General features: G+C 36.7%; 1 protein-coding gene across 1 annotated transcript in view; it reads left to right on the top strand.

The window, feature by feature from the left end:
* The window catches only part of SLC38A11 (solute carrier family 38 member 11), a 49,410-nt gene extending 31,693 nt beyond the window's left edge, over nt 1-17,717 (top strand). Inside the window, exons 7-11 of the mRNA XM_028496226.2 lie at nt 1,691-1,761; nt 2,793-2,954; nt 5,764-5,876; nt 8,842-8,973; nt 17,127-17,717. Of these exons, the coding sequence (XP_028352027.1) occupies nt 1,691-1,761; nt 2,793-2,954; nt 5,764-5,876; nt 8,842-8,973; nt 17,127-17,420 (772 nt within the window). The 3' untranslated portion in view covers nt 17,421-17,717. The remainder of the gene's footprint in view (nt 1-1,690; nt 1,762-2,792; nt 2,955-5,763; nt 5,877-8,841; nt 8,974-17,126) is intronic.
* Nucleotides 17,718-19,394: the final 1,677 nt, after the last annotated feature.

The following is a 19,394-nucleotide window of genomic DNA, read 5'->3' as shown; positions in this document are numbered from 1 at the left end:
GTAGATCATTTAAAACATATTAGAAAGTTAAAAATCTTCAAGCTTCTACAATTGTTAGTGCTGCCTTTTCTCAAAAACATTTTAAGGACTGTGGACAAAATTTGTATTTTTCCACATTAACATTGGGATTTGACAGGTATGCTGCTGTCAGTAATGTTCACTGCAGTGAGCAGTGGAAGCAGCAGGTGGCAGCAGCTCCCACTCAACAAACTATGGGTTTCTGAGCAAGCACTGTAACAGCAGGAGGCCTCCCTTGCATGCGCCTTAGTTCTTTTATGTCTGTAATGCTCATTTCAAATATGGAAAGAAGTAATATAATGCATAAATCCCACTAACTTTGACAAAACAGATGAGACATTTTTGTGTCTACACTGAGAATGAATAACAAACTTAGGAAATAGATGGATTTATACCTAGTACCTTTATGCTTTCTAGGACCCTTCTTCCCTGTCCCCCTCTTCTACCTTATGCCTTTTTTGGATCTCACTGAAGCCTTTCCTTTTCAGGGAAGCTGGCCATACTTTTGGACATTTGCTACCTTCTATTAAATGACACTGTATAATAATAACAATGTTAATACATAAGTTGGTAATACTAGTGACCATTTATTGAATACTTACTGTATGCTAGGCTCTCTTCCAAAGTTTTACATATTTTTCTTATTTAATTTACACAATAACTCAGTGAATTTGGGACTATTATTATTATCCTCATTTTATAGATATCAAAACTGAAGCACAGAAAGGTTAAGTACTTTGCCTAAGACCACACAGCTAATAAGTGGATGGGGCCAGAAGATCACACAGGCTGTCTGACCTTGGAGACTGTGCTCTTTACTGTTACTCAGGGATTTGTTAAACAGGGAGACCAATCCCTGCCTATAGACAGGGTGGCAAATATTTTAATTCCACTAGGAAAGAGATTTATTCAAGCTGTTTAAAGTACATATATTTTTAAAACCTCTTTGAGAAGTGTATATACAGGGGGGAATTTGAGGTGACTGGCAGTTCAGTAAGGAAGAGACGGACAGACCAAAGAGACAGATCTCAACTTCTTTACTTACTGTTTGTGGAAGCTTGACCAGATATGTCACCACCCAGAGCTTGACTTTCCTAGTGCATTAAATGGTGATAATAATATTTAAGTGTTATTGTGAAGATTGAGATAGCATAGGATAGTTCCTAGAACATAGTTAAGTACCTTTTCAATTAATATTAGTTCAAGTCTACCTTTCTCAATAAACTGTAGTGCCAACTGTGAATTTCCCTTGGGTAGGATGAACCTGGAAGAGTTAAAGGGAAGTAAAAGGCAGCATTGATTAACTGAGGAAGAACTTTGCATTATTAATGTTTGAATCTCCCTCAAAAAGTATCTCAAATGATGAGTGCATAACAAATGTTTGTTGTTAAATTGATAAGTAGATAAAGTCACAGAGTTAAGTGGTCCATTCTAAATATGTAAAACTAGAGTCTCTCCAAGTCATGGGCATGCATTTTCAAGGACTGAGGTTAACAGTAACATTGGTATTCCTCGGAAATTTATTTACAATTTAAAAAGATGAATGGGAGCCCCTTATTAATTTCTGACTTAAAGATGTTCAATTTATAGTGTGATATCATTTCTTGTTTTCTTTTATGCTTATGCTTGCATTTGTTTAATCATTCATCAAATTAACTGATTTCTCATCTAGACCCAAAACAGAAGATGCCTGGATATTTGCAAAGCCTAATGCTATTCAGGCTGTTGGTGTAATGTCGTTTGGTGAGTAGATGGTTTCCAAGGCCCTTTCTCAATATGGAGTCTTCTGTACCATGAAAAAGTGCTGTGGGGCTTCCCTGGTGGTGCAGTGGTTAAGAATCCGCCTGCCAATGCAAGGGACACGGGTTCGAGCCCTGGCCTGGGAAGATCCCACATGCCGCGGAGCAACTAAGCCCGTGGGCTACAACTACTGAGCCTGAGCTCTAGAGCCCACAAGCCACAACTACTGAGCCCACGTGCCACAACTACTGAAGCCTGCGTGCCTAGAGCCCGTGTTCCACAACAAGAAGCCATGGCAATGAGAAGCCCGCGCACCGCAACGAAGAGTAGCCCCCACTCACCACAACTAAAGAAAGCTTGTGCACAGCAACGAAGACCCAACACAGCCAAAAATAAATAAATAAATTTATTATTTTTTTTTAAAAGGTGCTGTATTTCATATTTGTGTCTGGAGAGCAGATGTCCTAAGTTTTAGACTTCCCATTAGCAGCATATTATCCAGTTTGTGCCAACATAAAATTAGGCTCAAACTTTTCTCACTCATCACCAGAATCTGCTTCAATTTGGACAAGTCTCTTCCTCATGCAGAAAACTCATTTAAGTCTTCTTGTTTCTTAACTTGAAAATCTAGCAAGTGTTATGGACTTCTTCAAAACCTTGCACACAAAGTATTGTGAATTGGCCATCTAAAGTTACTCTGTTATATCCCAGATGGGAAAGGAAGCCCTGGCCTGAAAATATGGTGTTGTTTAGATTTCCTTTAAGATTGGAAAGGCCACTGGGAAATGGGAGAGAAAGTTGGATAGGCCTGGTATATATCAAGAGTGACATGAGAAGAATATAAGCCTAATGTGAATGAAATTTCTCATTCCTACAGCTGTTAGAAAGATTATTTCTGACATATTTAGTAAATTAGTATATTTGAACTTCAGTTCATTAGTATTTCAAAGTAGCATACATCTCTGAATTTTCAGAAGGAAAGGGAGAACTGTGGTGCTTGCTTTAATAATGCTTTTTTTTTTCTTGTATTGCAGCATTTATTTGCCACCATAACTGCTTCTTAGTTTATGGTTCTTTGGAAGAACCCACAGTAGCTAAGTGGTCTCGCATCATCCATGTGTCCACCTTGATTTCTGTATTTATCAGTATTCTCTTTGCTACATGTGGATACTTGACATTTACTGGCTACACCCAAGGTAAAATGAAAAATTCAGTATTAGCATATTTTGGTGTTCATATGGAGTGGTGCTATCACTTCTCATTTTAAGTACAATTATACCCAGTATTCTACTTCAGAGTAGAACCCATTCTCTCCTCTACCTTCCTGCCTCTCCTAATTTTCCTAATTTTCTCCTTTTTAAACTGCTAAGCTTCTGTAGTCCATTCTCCGTTCTTCCATGGTATCACTTCAAAGCACATGAATTCCAGCTTTCCTCTCTACTAGTCCACTGCAGTTTCACTTTCGAGGACACCAATATCCTCCCACTCTTCAAAGCTAACAGTCTTCTTGGTTCTGATTTTCATGGACCTCTCTGAATCACTTAACTTCTCTCTGAGTGATTCCTCTTTACTTTCTCCTACCTCCTCTCCCTCTCTCCCCACAATCCCCATTAACTGGCTCAAGCAAGTTGGCTTTTTTTCTCTCACTAAATTCTTGGAGATTTTCATTGTTTTAACTCTAGTCCAGAACTTTCTTTTCCTCTCCTGCCTCTTGCCTGCAGGACATTTCTACTTAGTTGTTTCACTCTTGCCTTAAACACAAAATACATCTTTCCCACAAAACCAGGCCTTTCCCTCCTCACCCCAACTCTCATCCCAGGACCCCACGCTGAATTCACTTTTCTTCTGTTCATCCAGGCCCAACAACTGAATGGTCATGTCTTCGACATCCTTGACCCTTACATTCACTCATCTCTGTAGTGTGAGAGTTAGGGTATTCTGACAGCCTGCTAAATACTATGATTCATGCATTTCACAGCTTTTGCAGGTCTGTTATCTCATTTGACCTTCAGACAACCCTAGGAAGGTAAGTGGAATAACTAGTTTTACCCCTTGCCTAGAACACAAAGAGGCGGAGTAACTTGCCCAAGCTGGCTGCTGACAAAGTAGAAAACACATCTCCTAACTTTCAGTCCCATTTTCTTTCCGTTCCATCTTGTCGTCTACCCCATTTTGGATACATATGGCCCATTAAAAACTGTCTCTTAGTCTCTAGTTCTGCTTAGCTTACTTTTCAGATGACACTGAAGTACTCTTGGGTGGGTGGTACATTGTTCCAAATGCAGGTTACAGGTGACTATGATTATAGGGAGAGAATTCTCAAGAAATAAAGAAGATGGCTTCATAAAAGAGTGATTAATAACATAACCCCAGTGCCATCAAAAATATGATACCTGTGTGTGGTTTTAAATGCCTTTTCTATAAGACATAAACCCTTTTTCTTAGTCACACCTTCCTGGTATTTTTATCATTAGTAATTGTTCAGATATAATTAAGTCTTTATATTACAAAGCTGACAGGTTGGTTTTGGTTTGGGTTGTTGTTTTTTATTTTTCTTTCTTTTCTAGCTATAATTCCCTAAAATACACTCAGACTCAAGCTAGAATAAGCTGAGGTTGTTTCTTCAGGCCATTTTGCCTTAGGCAAATCTAGTCTTGTTTGTCCACACTGCATGCTTCTTTTCCCTTTCATTACATAAACTCCAGCTTGTGAGGTAGTGAGAACTCTACATTGTTCTTGAATTTCCCAGTGACTTTTGAAAAGGTGCAGGGCCTGTTTTTTTAGTGGAGGTTAGTGAACAGGGAGCTTTGGTCCTTTTTTCTCAGAGTGTTGGAACCCTTTCAATCAACCTTGGATGAACCTCTGCCACCACTGCTTTGTGGTTTAATCTCCTTCTGGCCAAAAGGAACACTAAAAAGTAATGTACATTTACTCCAATTAACAGGGGGAGGGGAAAAGAGTCACTTAAAGTAAGTCTTGGAAAAAGGCAGGTCATTTAGTCTTTTAATAAAAAAAATATATATAGAAGTATTATTATTTTGTTTTCTTTGTAAACAGTGTGGTAGTGTTTGACTTTTATCTAATTTTCTATTCAGTCTAATTGAAAAATGTGACCAACATTTTAAAATGTAAGCATGTTATATTTAGGAAATAAACAGTCTCAAATATTCTTTGTTTCTATATTGGGAAACTTTTTGCTGACATGATCTGTGCCCTCATTAGATCCCTGCATTTCCTCATGGGTGTCTTAAGAAAATAGTCTCTAAATAAGAATTGGTTCAATGTATATATGGTCCATCATTTAGTTTGGAACTAATTAAATATAATACTCTGCCTGGGAAATAACCATATTTTCACAGTTTTGAATCAGTGCATTTACCTCGGGCTCATCAGATACCGTGGAAGATAATGTGTGTTTGGAATTCCTTGCTGTGGCCCTGAGTTTGTGATTAAACTCTATAGCGTGATATACAGGAAATTCAGCTCCCTACATGTACTAGTCTACTGTTCCTTTCAGGATTGTCCTTGATCTAAGAATAACATTTCAAAAGGAAATTTGTTTATTTTAACAGACTTTTTTTTTTTTTTTTTTAATAATGAAGTCACTTACTTACCAGAAACAAAGACCAGAAGCAAGTTTATAAAACCAGTGCACAAGAATTTAGGGAGTTGATTCTGGTGTAAGAAGACAATGGATAAAAGTATTTTTCAGAACTTGGTACAAATATAAGGCTAATCTTCTAAAAACAAACACTGAGAGTAAGAAAAAAGCTATTAGTGATGAATTTGCTTTCAAGTGGAACATGTGCTACTTTTAATATCCATCAGTAATTATATAGTTTTTGAATGCAAAATTTATGTTTAGATTTGGCAGTCTATTCTATTAAATTAAATGACGTTTATGTAGCTTCACTTATATAATAAATATCCAATATCTCATTTATTAGATATTTATCTCAAATACCCAGTATCTATTAAATAAATCTATTTTATATTATTCTCTAGGAGACTTATTTGAAAATTATTGCAGAAATGATGACTTGGTAACATTTGGAAGGTTTTGTTATGGAGTCACTGTCATTTTGACGTACCCGATTGAATGCTTTGTGACTAGAGAGGTAAGCACAACTTCTTTCCGACACTTTACCTAGGTCATCTCTCTACTGCATTAATTTGGGGCGATTTATAAATCATTTGATTTTGCAAATTCCCAAGTGCATGACAAGTAATATAATATGTAAAATTTTCTCTTTTAACCAGTTTAAAGATAAATTTATATTCAAATGTTTACAAGATATTTTTCAAAAGTTGGATTTGAAAATCATGTTTGGTAGTTTAGTTTATATTAACGTAAGTATAAATATTAATACAACTGCATTCCAAAGTGAATGCCAGCCTTAAATAGAGTCAAACCAAGATTTTATTTTACTCATTCTTACAAAGAAATTAAGTACTAAGGTTTAAAACATGTTTTACAAAATTGTTTTTTGGCTAAAATGTTTTATAAGTCAACATGTATCAAAGGCATCACAGGACAGATTTGATGAGTTTTATTAGTTTTAAAAAAAACTAAAATATTTTATTTTTCATGAAAACCCAAAATTCAATTTAAACCATTAGTTTTACAGATATATTTTATTTATATATTTATAAATTTATAAATGTTTATTTTTATGTAAATATAAAATAAACATTTCTTCATTCATAAATTTATAAATGTTTATTATGATAAATAGATTTATCTATTTATACTTATATACCATATAAAATAATAGAGTATATTATTTACTTATATCTGTATATTGATATATTTCACTTATAAAGCCAACTCCAAGTTATGTTATATAGCCCACCTGAATTTGTAGAGGAAGATTAGGTGAAAGAGAACTAATTCTTTTTATGTAAAATTGGATAACGTGGCTTGTCAGGAATCCCTTATACAGAAGCTAAAAATCCACTGTACCATTTAGCAGAAAAACATGATCCTGCTTCAATAGTGGTTCTTTCAGGAATCACACTGAAAAGGTTTAGTCTTAGGATCTATTCCTAGAGGCTGTTTACACAGTGCACCATGTCAATGGGTCTAATGTATGAAGCGAAATGCCTACAGAGCTTCAAATACACTAACTAATGGGCAGGCTTCTAGAGGCACACCAGTGCTTACCTTATGCCAATTCTGCGGATAGGGAACTGCACAAGGAAAAGGAATGAGGAAATGTTCAGCACTATGTATATCCTTTGCAGTTATCACGTGTCCTCACTTACAAATGTATAACTCATAGGCCAGCTCTCCTCAAATATAAGGAGCAGTAGACTGAACTTGATGAATATTTTTTAAATTGAAGAGCCTTTAAAATGTTTGCCAACTATTGTTGGATGCCAGAAATGGTTTTATTTTAGTTTCCGCCCAGTACTTTAGGTTCAAATCTGATCTCTAGATCAGCAATAGTAAATGGTGCATTCTCATGTGGTTTCTGGTGAACTGCTCGTGGTCTGTCAGTCACTCCACCTGTATAGCTTATGTCTTCAGTACTTGGAACTTGTGTTTCCTTTCTAGCTGCCATGACAGGAAGACAACTGAACCAAGATCTCTGCCATGGTAGCAAATACTAGGCAGAGGAACTTTGTATATACCTCACCCATTCACTTCCTTTTTCTTTCTCTCCTTTCTGCACACACACACACACACACACACACACACACACACACACACAAATATACAGTTGGCCTAAATATAATCAAAGCTGTTTCTATTCACAGGTAAAGTAGCCAGCCAAGTACAGGGTGCCACAAAGCCAGTCTGTGCCTAATAAATACTCTCACTAGCCTGCCCCACTCAGTGATCTTCATCTATAAGAATGAACTTCAAATTAGATAATATTTGGAAGGACATTACCAATTGTAAAACCATAAATGAGTAAGAGTGATTAGTATCCCCATTTAATTATTAACAGAGTTATGGCAGTATCCAGTCAATGGGGGACTGTTACTCAACTAGGAATGCTACTTATCACAGTCATTAAGGCCCCCCAGCATCTGACCCTCTCCTACCATTTCCAATACTTGTCTCATGGTTCTTTTGCATAAAGCTACCACTCTATTCAGGCTGTCTCCTCCTTGTCCCCCATAGGTATCTTTACTGTTCTTACCTCTTTGCTCTTTTTCACACTGTTGCCTTGGTCTATAATTCTGTTCTAAATCCCATCCATGTTTCAAGTCCTGCCTCAAGCCAAGGTAGGAAAAGCACATTTCAGGAATACTGTAAAGCCAATTACTCTCAGGGAGACAGATCTAGATAACTAAAGCACTGTCTAGTTCTGAATTGTATTTGATCTTTTTAATCTGTCAAAAATTGATCACTATTTGTTTCATTAGATTGGTTGGATCTCTCCAATTTGGATGTTAATTTCTGAGAATAGGAATCATCTCCGAGACATTTTCTCTTAGCAAGTCATAACAAACTGTGGGACACAGTAAATAAGTAACTGTTGATCGATTTCCTGATCTGAGTATCAATGGAAAATGGTAATCAACTCTTCTCCATTTTTGTTGAGGAAAGGCGAGATAAAATACACTTGGCTTGTATCAAATAAGATTTAGATTATATGAAATTAATTTCCTGTTAGTAAAGGATATTACACACCCATTATTATTAAAGGATATTGTGCTAACCCCTTCCTTAGAGGTCATTCAAATAATCTAAATAGCATCTGTAGTTTGTGTAAGTGGTAACCTTGTTGGACTCAAGGAGGAAGGATAAGGTAACTTCCCAAGGTCTCTCTTACACTTGAGAAATATATTTATTCACACATTAGTATGCCATGTTCTGAGTCTGGAATGTAATCCACTGCCTGTCTAATAGTTCAACAAAGAATACTTATTATTGATATGTGTGTGTGTCTATGTGTAAATACTTTGGAAACGATAGAACATTCATTCATATGGGTTTGGCTTAAGATTTGATTGATTGCCTAATTGGTAGTATTTTATACAGTCCTAACTACTATAATATAAAATACTCTCTTAATAAGTCCTGCACAACTCTGAGACTCCCTCTCTAAATAATCTGTTTATATTTGGCAGGTAATTGCCAATGTGTTTTTTGGTGGGACTCTTTCGTCAGTTTTCCACATTATCATAACAGTGGTTATCATTACTGTGGCCACACTTGTGTCATTGCTGATTGATTGCCTTGGAATAGTTTTAGAGCTCAATGTAAGTACATTTAAAGATTCTAAGAATCCCTTTTAAAATAATGTTTACATTTAACATGAGATGTATTTTCCCTTAACAAAGGTGTCACTTTCTAAAGTGGAATGAAAATGTGTTTGTTATATTATAGTAAATATTTATAAAGATGATATTGTGTACTTTATAGGACTATATTTTTAGAGCAGTGGTTCTCCAATGGGGGAAATATTGCCCTTCCCTCTCCACCTGCAGGGGACATTTAGCAATGTCTAGAGACATTTTTGGTTGCCACAACTGGGTAGGCTGGTGCTAGTGGTGTCTAGTGGGTAGAGGACAGGAATGTGGCTAACCATCCCACAATGTGCAGGGTAACCCCTACTACAAAGAATTATCCAATCCAAAATGTCAATAGTGCTGAAATTAAGATATTGGTTTAAAGGACTTTTTTCATATTCTATTTTCTGTAGAACAAACATATTACTGAAAATAACAATAAATTAAATGGATCTGGAAAGTCCTATGCAGAGTGAAGATAGGTCTAGAGAGATTAATTAAAATATGTAATGAAGAGACTTATATCCATACCCCACATTCACTTACCCTGGCGCAATTTCTTCTTTTTTTCTTTGAAGTGTTTTTTTCTCCCTCTAGACTTTCCTTTGTAATCTCTACTGCTGCTTCCCAAATCTAGGTCCTCATCATATCACATCTGAATTAGTACTGGCGTTTTGCTTCAACTAGCATATATTTAAGGTCTGCTTCCAATTTATCACCATCCTGCTCAAATATCTCCACTTTCCTACCAACAAGCATAAAATCTGTTGCCTCTATGATCTGACCCCAAACCTTCTATGGAAAGTTTTTTACCATTAACTTCCCAGAATCTGCCCTCAACTCTAGTCGATCTTATTTTTGACCTATGAGTAAGCCATATTAATTCTTTCTTTTATCCTTTGGCTTATGTTTATTCTTTCCTATAATTATTATTTTCCTTTCCTTTCTGTGCAAATATTACAAAGATTTAAAATTTAGTGCAGCTTCTAACTTGTTTATTTGTTGATCAGATATATATTGAATAATTACAGTTGACCCTTGAACAACATGGGTTTGAACTGCACAGGTCCACTTGTGTACAGATTTTTTTCAATAAATATGTACTACATGAACCTCAGTTGGTTGAATCTGCAGATATGGAGGAACCAAGTATGTGGAGGGCTGACTATAAGTTATACACGGATTTTCGACTGCTCAGAAACCCCCTAACCCTTACATTATTCAAGGGTCAAGTATACTGTATTCCACACAACAGAGATACAAGGATGGAAGGAAATCAGAAAGGATCCATGCTATCGTGGAGCTTACAATCTCACAAATAAAAGTTCAGCTGCTATATAGGCAATGAAGAAAAGAAAGAGGTATAAGTGGACTCCTAAAAGACATTCTTGAGAAAAGATTGACAGAATTTGGTAACCAATTCAACTGGGAGGACAGGGGGATAGAGGATCACATCAAGAATGACTTCTTGGGATCCAGCAATTCCTCTTCTGAGTATTTATCCAAAGAAAAACAAAAACATTAATTTGAAAATATATATGCACCCTGAAGTACATGGAATCATTATTTACAGTAGCCAAGATTTGGAAACAACCTAAGTGTCCATCAATAGATGAATAAATTAAGAAAATGTGGTATGTATATACAATAGAATACTACTTAGGCAAAACAAAATGAAATCATAGTTGGATCCAGAGTGTATTATGCTAAGTGAAATAAGTCACACAGAAAAAGACAAATACTGTATTATCTTACTTATATGTGGAATCTAAGAAAGATTTAAAAAAAAAAAAAACAACGAAAACAGGCTCATAGATACAGAGAACAAATGAGTGGTTGCCAGAGGGGAGGGGGAGGGGGGTGAAATAGGTCAAGGAGGTTAAGAGATACAAACTTCCAGTTATAGAATAAATAAGCCATGTGTATGTAATACACAGCATAAGGAATATGGTCTATAGTACTGTAATAACTTTGTATGGGGACAGATGATTTACTAGACTCATTGTGGTGATCATTTTATAATGTATGTAAATGTCAAATCACTATGTAGTACACCTAAAACTAACATAATATCGTATGTCAACTATATGTCAGTTTTTAAAAGTGACCAAAAATAAAAAAGAATGACTCCTTGGTACTACTTTGTGGAAGTAGGATAATGATGGCATTTGGTGAAACATGAATAGAAGTGAATCTACTTTAGAGTCTTTCATCTTCCCCTTCTACAGTCCTAATGAAATTTCTACTCAGAATCACACCACTTAGCATTTATTAATCATGCCCCCACAGGGAGGGCAAGCTTTTCAGATGGAATCCCAAGTCATCATTTACTCACTCCACTGAGAGTTAAGGGGAAGGTGAAGGTATTATTGTCAGTGCCCGAGACACTGTTCCCTCCAGGTGCCATTTGGATTTGAAGGTGCAGGCAAAGGTAGTGGAAGATTCAGTCAGGAACACACTATTGGGAATTTTCCTGCATCAGAGTATGTGGAAAGTAGGGAGTAGGCAGCTCCCCCAAAACCGCACGGGACTAGGGAAACATCTATTCCACTAGCAATGGAAAGAAGGCTCATAGGAGAGATGGACCATTATCAAAGGTAACTTTTACCTACGTCCTAATTTTGCATAGGCCAAAGGCAAGTAGGTTCACTCAGAATCATTTCATGTTCCAACCTTGGTCTACGTAAAGGGATGACTGCTACCTAAATGTGCTAACTTGATTTATGTATTATCTTGTATCATGTATTGTTTGGACTGTCCATAAGCTTGCCTTGCCTACCTATGTGCAAGTTCTTTGGAGACAAGAATGGTACTTAGCTGCCTTCTCCATCTTCCACAGTATATAGCACAGTGCTAAGAACACAGTGCTCCAATTACTGCATGGGCGATTGCCCTTGGGAGCACAGTTGAGGAACTATTTCTACAAATGCCCCTGGACATAAGAGACATTCTTAGTGTAGCACCAGGAAATTGTGTTACAAAAAATTGTTGGGGTTGACAGTAATGGTAACCCCCTAATTATGCTGAGGACATGATTGGCATGACTCCCAGCTCTGTTATTTCTTATTTTGTGAAATGTCTCATTTGAGTTCGCATGTTTGTTAGAATATTGTAGGATTGTCATATGAGAGAAAATGGCTTTATCAAGTGCCTTGCCACTCACTATTTTGATAGCCTACGAATGTTTTTTTCCCTTTAAGTTAAGCAAGCATACACATATTGCTTATTTTTCAGGAATGATATATTTTTGTAAATTTGACCATTACTTTCTGTTAACTGTGAATCTCCCTCACACTCACCCAATAAAATTATAAGCACATAATCACATTAAATATTCCCTGTTATGCTTATGTTGAAATTTTTTGTGCAGAATTCTGGTGTTGTAGTCAAAGAATAATATTTGGTGAATATCTGTTATAAAGTCAAGATCTGAGCTGGCTTGGAGGACTATTTTTTAAAATTTAAAACATGATTCTAGATCCTTAGATTTTTTAAAAACCTGGTTATATAAACATTCATAAAAAACAGAGTGTTAAATTGTCATGATCTAATAACTCAATTACACTAGTTTTAAAGCATTTTGTAGGAATTCATAAAATCTAAGCTCTCCATTCTCTTCCAGACCACTTGAGTGTATATTTTTCCAGTCAACAAAAGTCTTTTGGTTAGCACAATATCATAGTCAGGTCTTTGTTCAACTCCGTTTTGTGTGGGCATTTGTCATGTTTCATAAAGCCAGATCAAGCATCATTTCTGTCAGTAATGCAAGCCAGGTCACGCAACACTTTAGAAGTAGCTAAAGCATGTGGTGTTCCCCTTCTGAACAACAGTGTGAGCTAACATGTAGGGAGTATTTACTCTGTGCCAAGTGTTTTGCATGCATTATCCTCTTAATCTGTGTTAATTGTATAGATGAAGAAACTGAGGCACAGAGTGATTGGAGTGATTAAATAGGTCACGCTAGTTTTTTTTTTTAATTAAAGTATAGTTGATTCATAATAGATTACTTTCAGGTGTACAACATAGTGATTCAATATTTTTATAGATTATATTCCATTTAAAGTTAATATAGAATAATGGCTATATTTTCCTATGCTGTACAACATATCCTGTAGCTTATCTATCTTATACATAATAGTTTATATCTCTTCATCCCCCTCCCCTATACTGCCCCTCCCACCTTCACCCCTCCCCACTGGTAACCACTAGTTTGTTCTCTATATCTGTGAGTCTGTTTCTTTTTTGTTATAGTCACTACTTTGTTTTATTTTTTATATTCCACATATAAGTGACAACATACAGTATTTGTCTTTCTCTGATTTATTTCACTAAGCATAATACTCTCTAGGTCCATCCATGTTATTGCAAATGGCAGAATTTCATTCTTTTTTATGGCTGAGTAATATTTCTCTCTGTGTGTGTGTATGTGTATGGATACCACACCTTCTTTATCCATTCATCTGTTAATGAACACTTAAATAGGTCATACTAGTTTTAAGTGGTAGCATCAAGAATAAGTAGATGGCTTCCCTGGTGGCGCAGTGGTTAAGAATCCGCCTGCCAATGCAGGGGACAAGGGTTCGATCCCTGGCCCGGGAAGATCCCACATGCTGCAGAGCAACTAAGCCCATGCGCCACAACTACTGAGCCTGTGCTCTGGAGCCCGCGAGCTGCAACTACTGAGCCCACATGCCACAACTACTGAGCCCACGTGCCACAACTACTGAGCCCATGTGCCACAACTACTGAAGCCCGCAGGCCTAGAGCCCGTGCTCTGCAACAAGAGAAGCCACGACAAGAAGTCCACGCACCACAACAAAGAGTAGCCCCCACTAGCCACAACTAGAGAAAGCCTGCGCACAGTAACAAAGACCTAATACAGCCAAAAATAAAAACAAATAAATAAATTTATAAAAAAAAGAATAAGTAGAATATGGACCTTTACAAATGAGGTGTGTAATACAATCAGACCTTCAATTTGCAAAGTTAGGGGAATGCTGTTACTTAGTATAACTAAAATAATACAGAATAAATTATTCAGGGTTATATTAGTTATTTAATAAAAAGCAAAACCCCATTTAGAACTTAGCTTCCCTTTTATTTTATTGTTTTCATGGCAGCAGACAACGACATATTTTCCAAGGCAAATGCACCCTCAATTTTAAAGGATTCATTTTAGAAACAAATAAAATAAATGTAGGTTCCATTCTTGGTAATAAGAATCCAGCATCTTGGCACTGACGTTGCTCTTAGAAAGAAGAGGCATCTGCAGTAATTGGGTCCTATGGGTTTCTACGTGCAGCAGAGCAAAGAGAAGAGATGAAGCAGCTGGTGCTTGTGGTCGGAGTAACCAGCCCAGCAAGCACTGTGTGCAGCTTACAGTGGAAGGAGGACAGCAAACCAGTTACCCAGCAAGAGCCCACATACAGAGTGAGGGAGCCATAGTCCAAGCTGCCAAAGACCTCTGAGCTAGAGTTTCTTTTTAAGGTATAGGAACACATTTCATGAGTCCAAATTGATTACAAAGTCGAAATTTTCAATATGTATAAGCATTCTTTTATTTAGTTTTCAGCTTCCTTGCATCAAATGAGAGGTCTCTATTCAGGTAGGAGAATTCAGATACTTTTCCAATCTGTATTGCCAGTAAAGATCTTCAACACTTTCTGTTATTTCCCTCTTGCAAACTGCAAAATGTGCTGGCATCTGTGGTGTTATTATCAAAGGATACTGCTTCCCGCCCCCCTTTATAATTAAGGCTATATCTTCTTGTCTCTTTGATAAACTGTTATGGTATTTATGTCCTGTCAAGAAATTTCAAAAATTATCCCAAAGCCAGTGGTGTAACCTCAGGCAAGGCTGTGTTAGATAGATCAAATTAGCTGGACTCATTTATAGGGAATAGAGCAGATGGAACTGTTCTATCATTTTACTGATGATCTTAGGTCCTAACAACAATCTCTAGCAAGACGGAGCTCTCAAATATTAGGAAAATAACCGCTATCAAGACAAGATACTCAACTGGACTCCTTCCAGTACAAACATCAGCTATACAGTTTTCCCAATAATTCCCACTGCTTTCTCAACCCTTAAAAATTATGGCATAAACAGAACACCCATTACTTTGCACTGCCCAGCAAGTTAGGTTTGGAAGAGTCCCAAAACACTGACTGATGACAGCTTCTTAGCAGCAGCTGGTGGCAGTTTTCATCCTGATAGCACTTTCACACTCCACAGTTCCAGATGAAGTAGCTTCACATGTTTGTTCCTATGAAGAGAAGAGACTCTCTCTCTCTCTCTCTCTCTACACACACACATGTACATATATGTTGTTTTCAAAAATTATTTCATAGAAGTCAAAGGATAATTATTATAAGCACAGATTGAGTTCTACAGTATTTTTTATAACTTGAAAAACACTGTCAGTTTCAAGTGACATGATGGAGCCTAAGGAATCCATAATTCATTTAACTCTGGCCATATGAAAACTAATCCTTTATATGCTGTGTACCTTTGTAGGTATTCATTTGTATTCTTGTGCTATGAATAACAAAATTATATTGTCCATATATTTTAAATTAGAATATGGTACCTCTTAGAATTTTCTCATTCTTATATCTCTGACTATGGAAATATTTTCCATGAAGTGTGGTCCCTTCTATTCTTCCCCAGATTTTTAGATGCTGCCTGGCTAGTCTGACTTCATAATTTGTCCCCCTCAATTGATATTTTTCCAGACTTTTGCTGTTTTTGTAAAAATAAAAAAGTTACATTTTTAAAATCATAGTCGTATATTTCTTGTATGAGAGTAGTAATTAGTGTAAAATACAGTAAACTTAGTAAATGGTGATACTGAGAAAAATCTTTCTTTTAAAACTATTTTTAAGGTCTAATCTATTCTTTTACATCATCCAATTTCAAAATCAGTTTTCTATGATTTTTCCCTAGGGACAATCTACCAAAATAATGTGTCAAAAGCTTTCAAACCATAGTGATAGGCATATAGGGTTTCATTATACTATCCCTTCTACTTTTCTGTATATTTACAAATTTCCATAATAACTTTTTCAGGTATGGAAAATATATTTTTTATGGAAAGCCTCTTTTGTATTCTAAACCATATCATATTTGTTATTGTCTGTTTTAAAAATTTTCTGTTTTATGGTTTAAGAAAATATCATTTGTCATGTCATTTGTCACATCATATAAATATAATATATTTTTTAAATAATATGTGTTATGTTTTGTTTAATATATAATTAGTTTTTAACATAATTAGAAAAAATGTTACCTAAAATGCATTAAATTTTAACATTACTTCATTCGCAGAGTTACTAGTGCAGATTTGGCCTCCTCGAGGGGAGAGTCTCTTTCCTTTGAAGTCAGTAACTCTTGGTCTTTTTATAATAGACAACACCACTTCCCATAATTTTCAATCTCACATTCCCCCTCAGGTTGGACTTATCCATAAGCCAATGTGGGGGAAAGGTGAATGAGTCATAGTTATTTATTTCTGCTGTCAATTTTCTAGGGTAATTAATGTGTTTAGTTTTACTTGAAAGAGGATTTAGAAATGCTACTTCATGCTAAGTACCCTTAGGGGTACAGTTTTCCTTCCTCATACAGACAGGCACCTACTTTCATACAAAGTCAAGGAAAGATGAGAGATAAGACGTTATGCCCTATATACACCTCCCACTAGCCCCCTTTTGTACACAGCTGACAAACAGACCTCTCACCTTTGAATGGCATAATAGATAACCAGCAATTTGAATTGAAGAGTATAAGGAAATATGATGTGACTGAAAATATGGGAACTTTTAAGAGTTTGCTAGGAGTCAGTCTTACCATCTGCTTTATTTTATATTATTTTCTGATTATTATTTAAGCCTGATATACTATTATATTATTTTACTTTTCTCATTTGTAAATATACCATCAGTAAGGGAAAAACCTAGTCCTAAGTCTTTCTTGGAATTATTTTTCTTTCCTTTGTTTGATTTAACTGAACCTGTCAAACTTTTAACATGCATGATGACAAATACATTTTGTAAATGTTTTTTAAAAACTGTCCAAGGAATTGTCCATTCAGTAACATTATTTTATTTCTTGTTTTGAATACGCAGGGTGTGCTCTGTGCAGCTCCTCTAATTTTTATCATCCCATCAGCATGTTATCTGAAACTGTCTGAAGAACCAAGGACACACTCAGATAAGATTATGTCCTGTGTCATGCTTCCCATTGGTGCTGTGGTGATGGCTGTTGGATTTGTTATGGCCGTCACCAATCCTCAAGACTGCACCCACGGGCAGGAAATGTTCTACTGCTTTCCCGACAATTTCTCCCTCACAAACATCTCAATTTCTCGTTTTCAACTGACAACACAACTTTCAATTTTAAACGTCAGCATCTTTCAGTGAGTTGCGTGCTTTAAAAAATAGGTATTTTTCATAGACTTCTAAACTGCACAATAACATTCACACATGTTTTAGTCTCTATAGTATAAAATTATTACTTTGGCATTTATCAAGACTTGGTTTTTCTTTACCCTTTAGTCCAGTATAAAAGATAAAAAGGAGGGAATTCCCTGGCAGTCCAGTGGTTAGGACTCCACGCTTTCACTGCCGAGGGCCCTAGTTGGGGAACTAAGATCCCACAAGCCACACAGTGTGGAAAAGAAAGTTGAACGTATTTTATCTTAAACTGGGACAAAATAAATGTTTTGTTCTAATGACTGGGCTGCACTAATCTTAAATGCAGGAGGAGCAGTGAAGCCTGTAGCGTCTGCTGCCACCCTCTCAAAGCAGTATTCTCTTATTTAATATGTGAGCCAATATATTGTGCTGTAAAATGAGTAGATGATTGTGGGTTGCAATTTTGTGTATGTATCCTTTATGAGAAAAATACAGTTTTTGTCTTAAAAGAAGTACTCAAAGGGAAGCAAAACTCAAGACTATTAAAGAGACTAGATATCCCAAGAGCAAAGTGAAGCTGTCCATTATGATTTCAGCAGCATCCCTTGGTTAGAGGAAAGTGAATCCCTGGAGAAATGAGTAAAGTCCTTCACGTGTTACAAAGCTTGACTGATAGACTGGGTATACAGAGCAAGTTGTGTGAGGAAGCAAAATTACCTCGCAGTTTTGATTCTGTGGGAATATGATGGTAGTGCCATTAAATGAATTATAAAATGGGGGGAAACCACAAGTTGTTCTGAGGCAAAAGCTTAAAGAGATCAGTTCTGCATCAGCTTTGGACCCGCTGAATGTGAAGTGCTGGCAGGGATAAACAACTGGAAGCTGAACTTTCAGACTAGAGCCTTGAGAGAAGAATCAGGGCACAAAAGAGGCAGTCTCACTACTCCGGGGGGGTCCTCAGAGAGATTCTTGGGCGCTCTCGTTGACTAGATTCTCCAGAAGCAGACAGTAAGATGGAGTTTGGCATTTGGGGTATTTATTAGGGATTATAACTAGTGGGAGAGAGGTGGAAAGCAGGATCAGGTGGGCAAAATGGAACTGCAGTGCAGGCTGGCAAAGCCTCAGCCAAGTCCATAAGGAGTCTGGAGCATACGTGACCCATCAGAGTTGTCTCAGTTCAAATGAAATAGCCAAGTTTTAACACTGCTACTTCCATCAGTCCTTGAATGTGGGCAGCTCTTTGCAGCTGAGCAAACCCTAAAGGGACTGAGAGCTAGAGGTGATCTGCTGGTGGCTGGGACACTAATGCTTCCTTGTGCGGGGTCTGGGAGGCACAGCTATGTTTGCCACAGCTGGCCTCAGTTTTTAATGAGAATTTTTTTATATCTCTTAAGGAGGATTTCATGTTTTCATATCTATGACAATCTTTTAAAAGTAACAAGAAAATTTAGGCCCATCTGGATGGCTACCTTAAATCAAGTATCACCCAAGATTTCATTTCTCACCTTTTCATCTGTATTTCAATCAAGTTGACAATCCATAGTACTGTTTTAATTGTTGTCGAATAGTGAGAAAATATCACAAGCAGAGAATACACACCTGACATATCTGTAAAAATCACAGGCCAAAAAAAATATTCCCACCGGAAGTGTAAAAGGGATAGTTTCACAGCAGTTTGAATACAGAAGTGGTGAAAGCTGAGTTGTCATGTGACTAATAATAAGGAAGGCCTCTTGAAAGCAAAGGAAGCTGCCCCTCAGCCGGCAGGGCCATGCTCAGGCTTTGTGTGGTAGCATTCGCTTCAACAAAACATCATCCGGGCCACTAAATTAATTTAAATTCTATTGGCTGTATAGCTTTTCTGTATTTCATTTGTAGAGTTGTTTTTTTTACAGTTGGTTAAGAATCATAAGGTAGGGCTTCCCTGGTGGCGCAGTGGTTGGGAGTCCGCCTGCCGATGCAGGGGACGCGGGTTCGTGC

The sequence above is a fragment of the Physeter macrocephalus genome, chromosome 2 (genome assembly GCF_002837175.3).
Source record: "Physeter macrocephalus isolate SW-GA chromosome 2, ASM283717v5, whole genome shotgun sequence".
Classification (NCBI taxonomy): domain Eukaryota; kingdom Metazoa; phylum Chordata; class Mammalia; order Artiodactyla; family Physeteridae; genus Physeter; species Physeter macrocephalus.
This window is presented reverse-complemented; position numbering and strand designations above follow the sequence as displayed.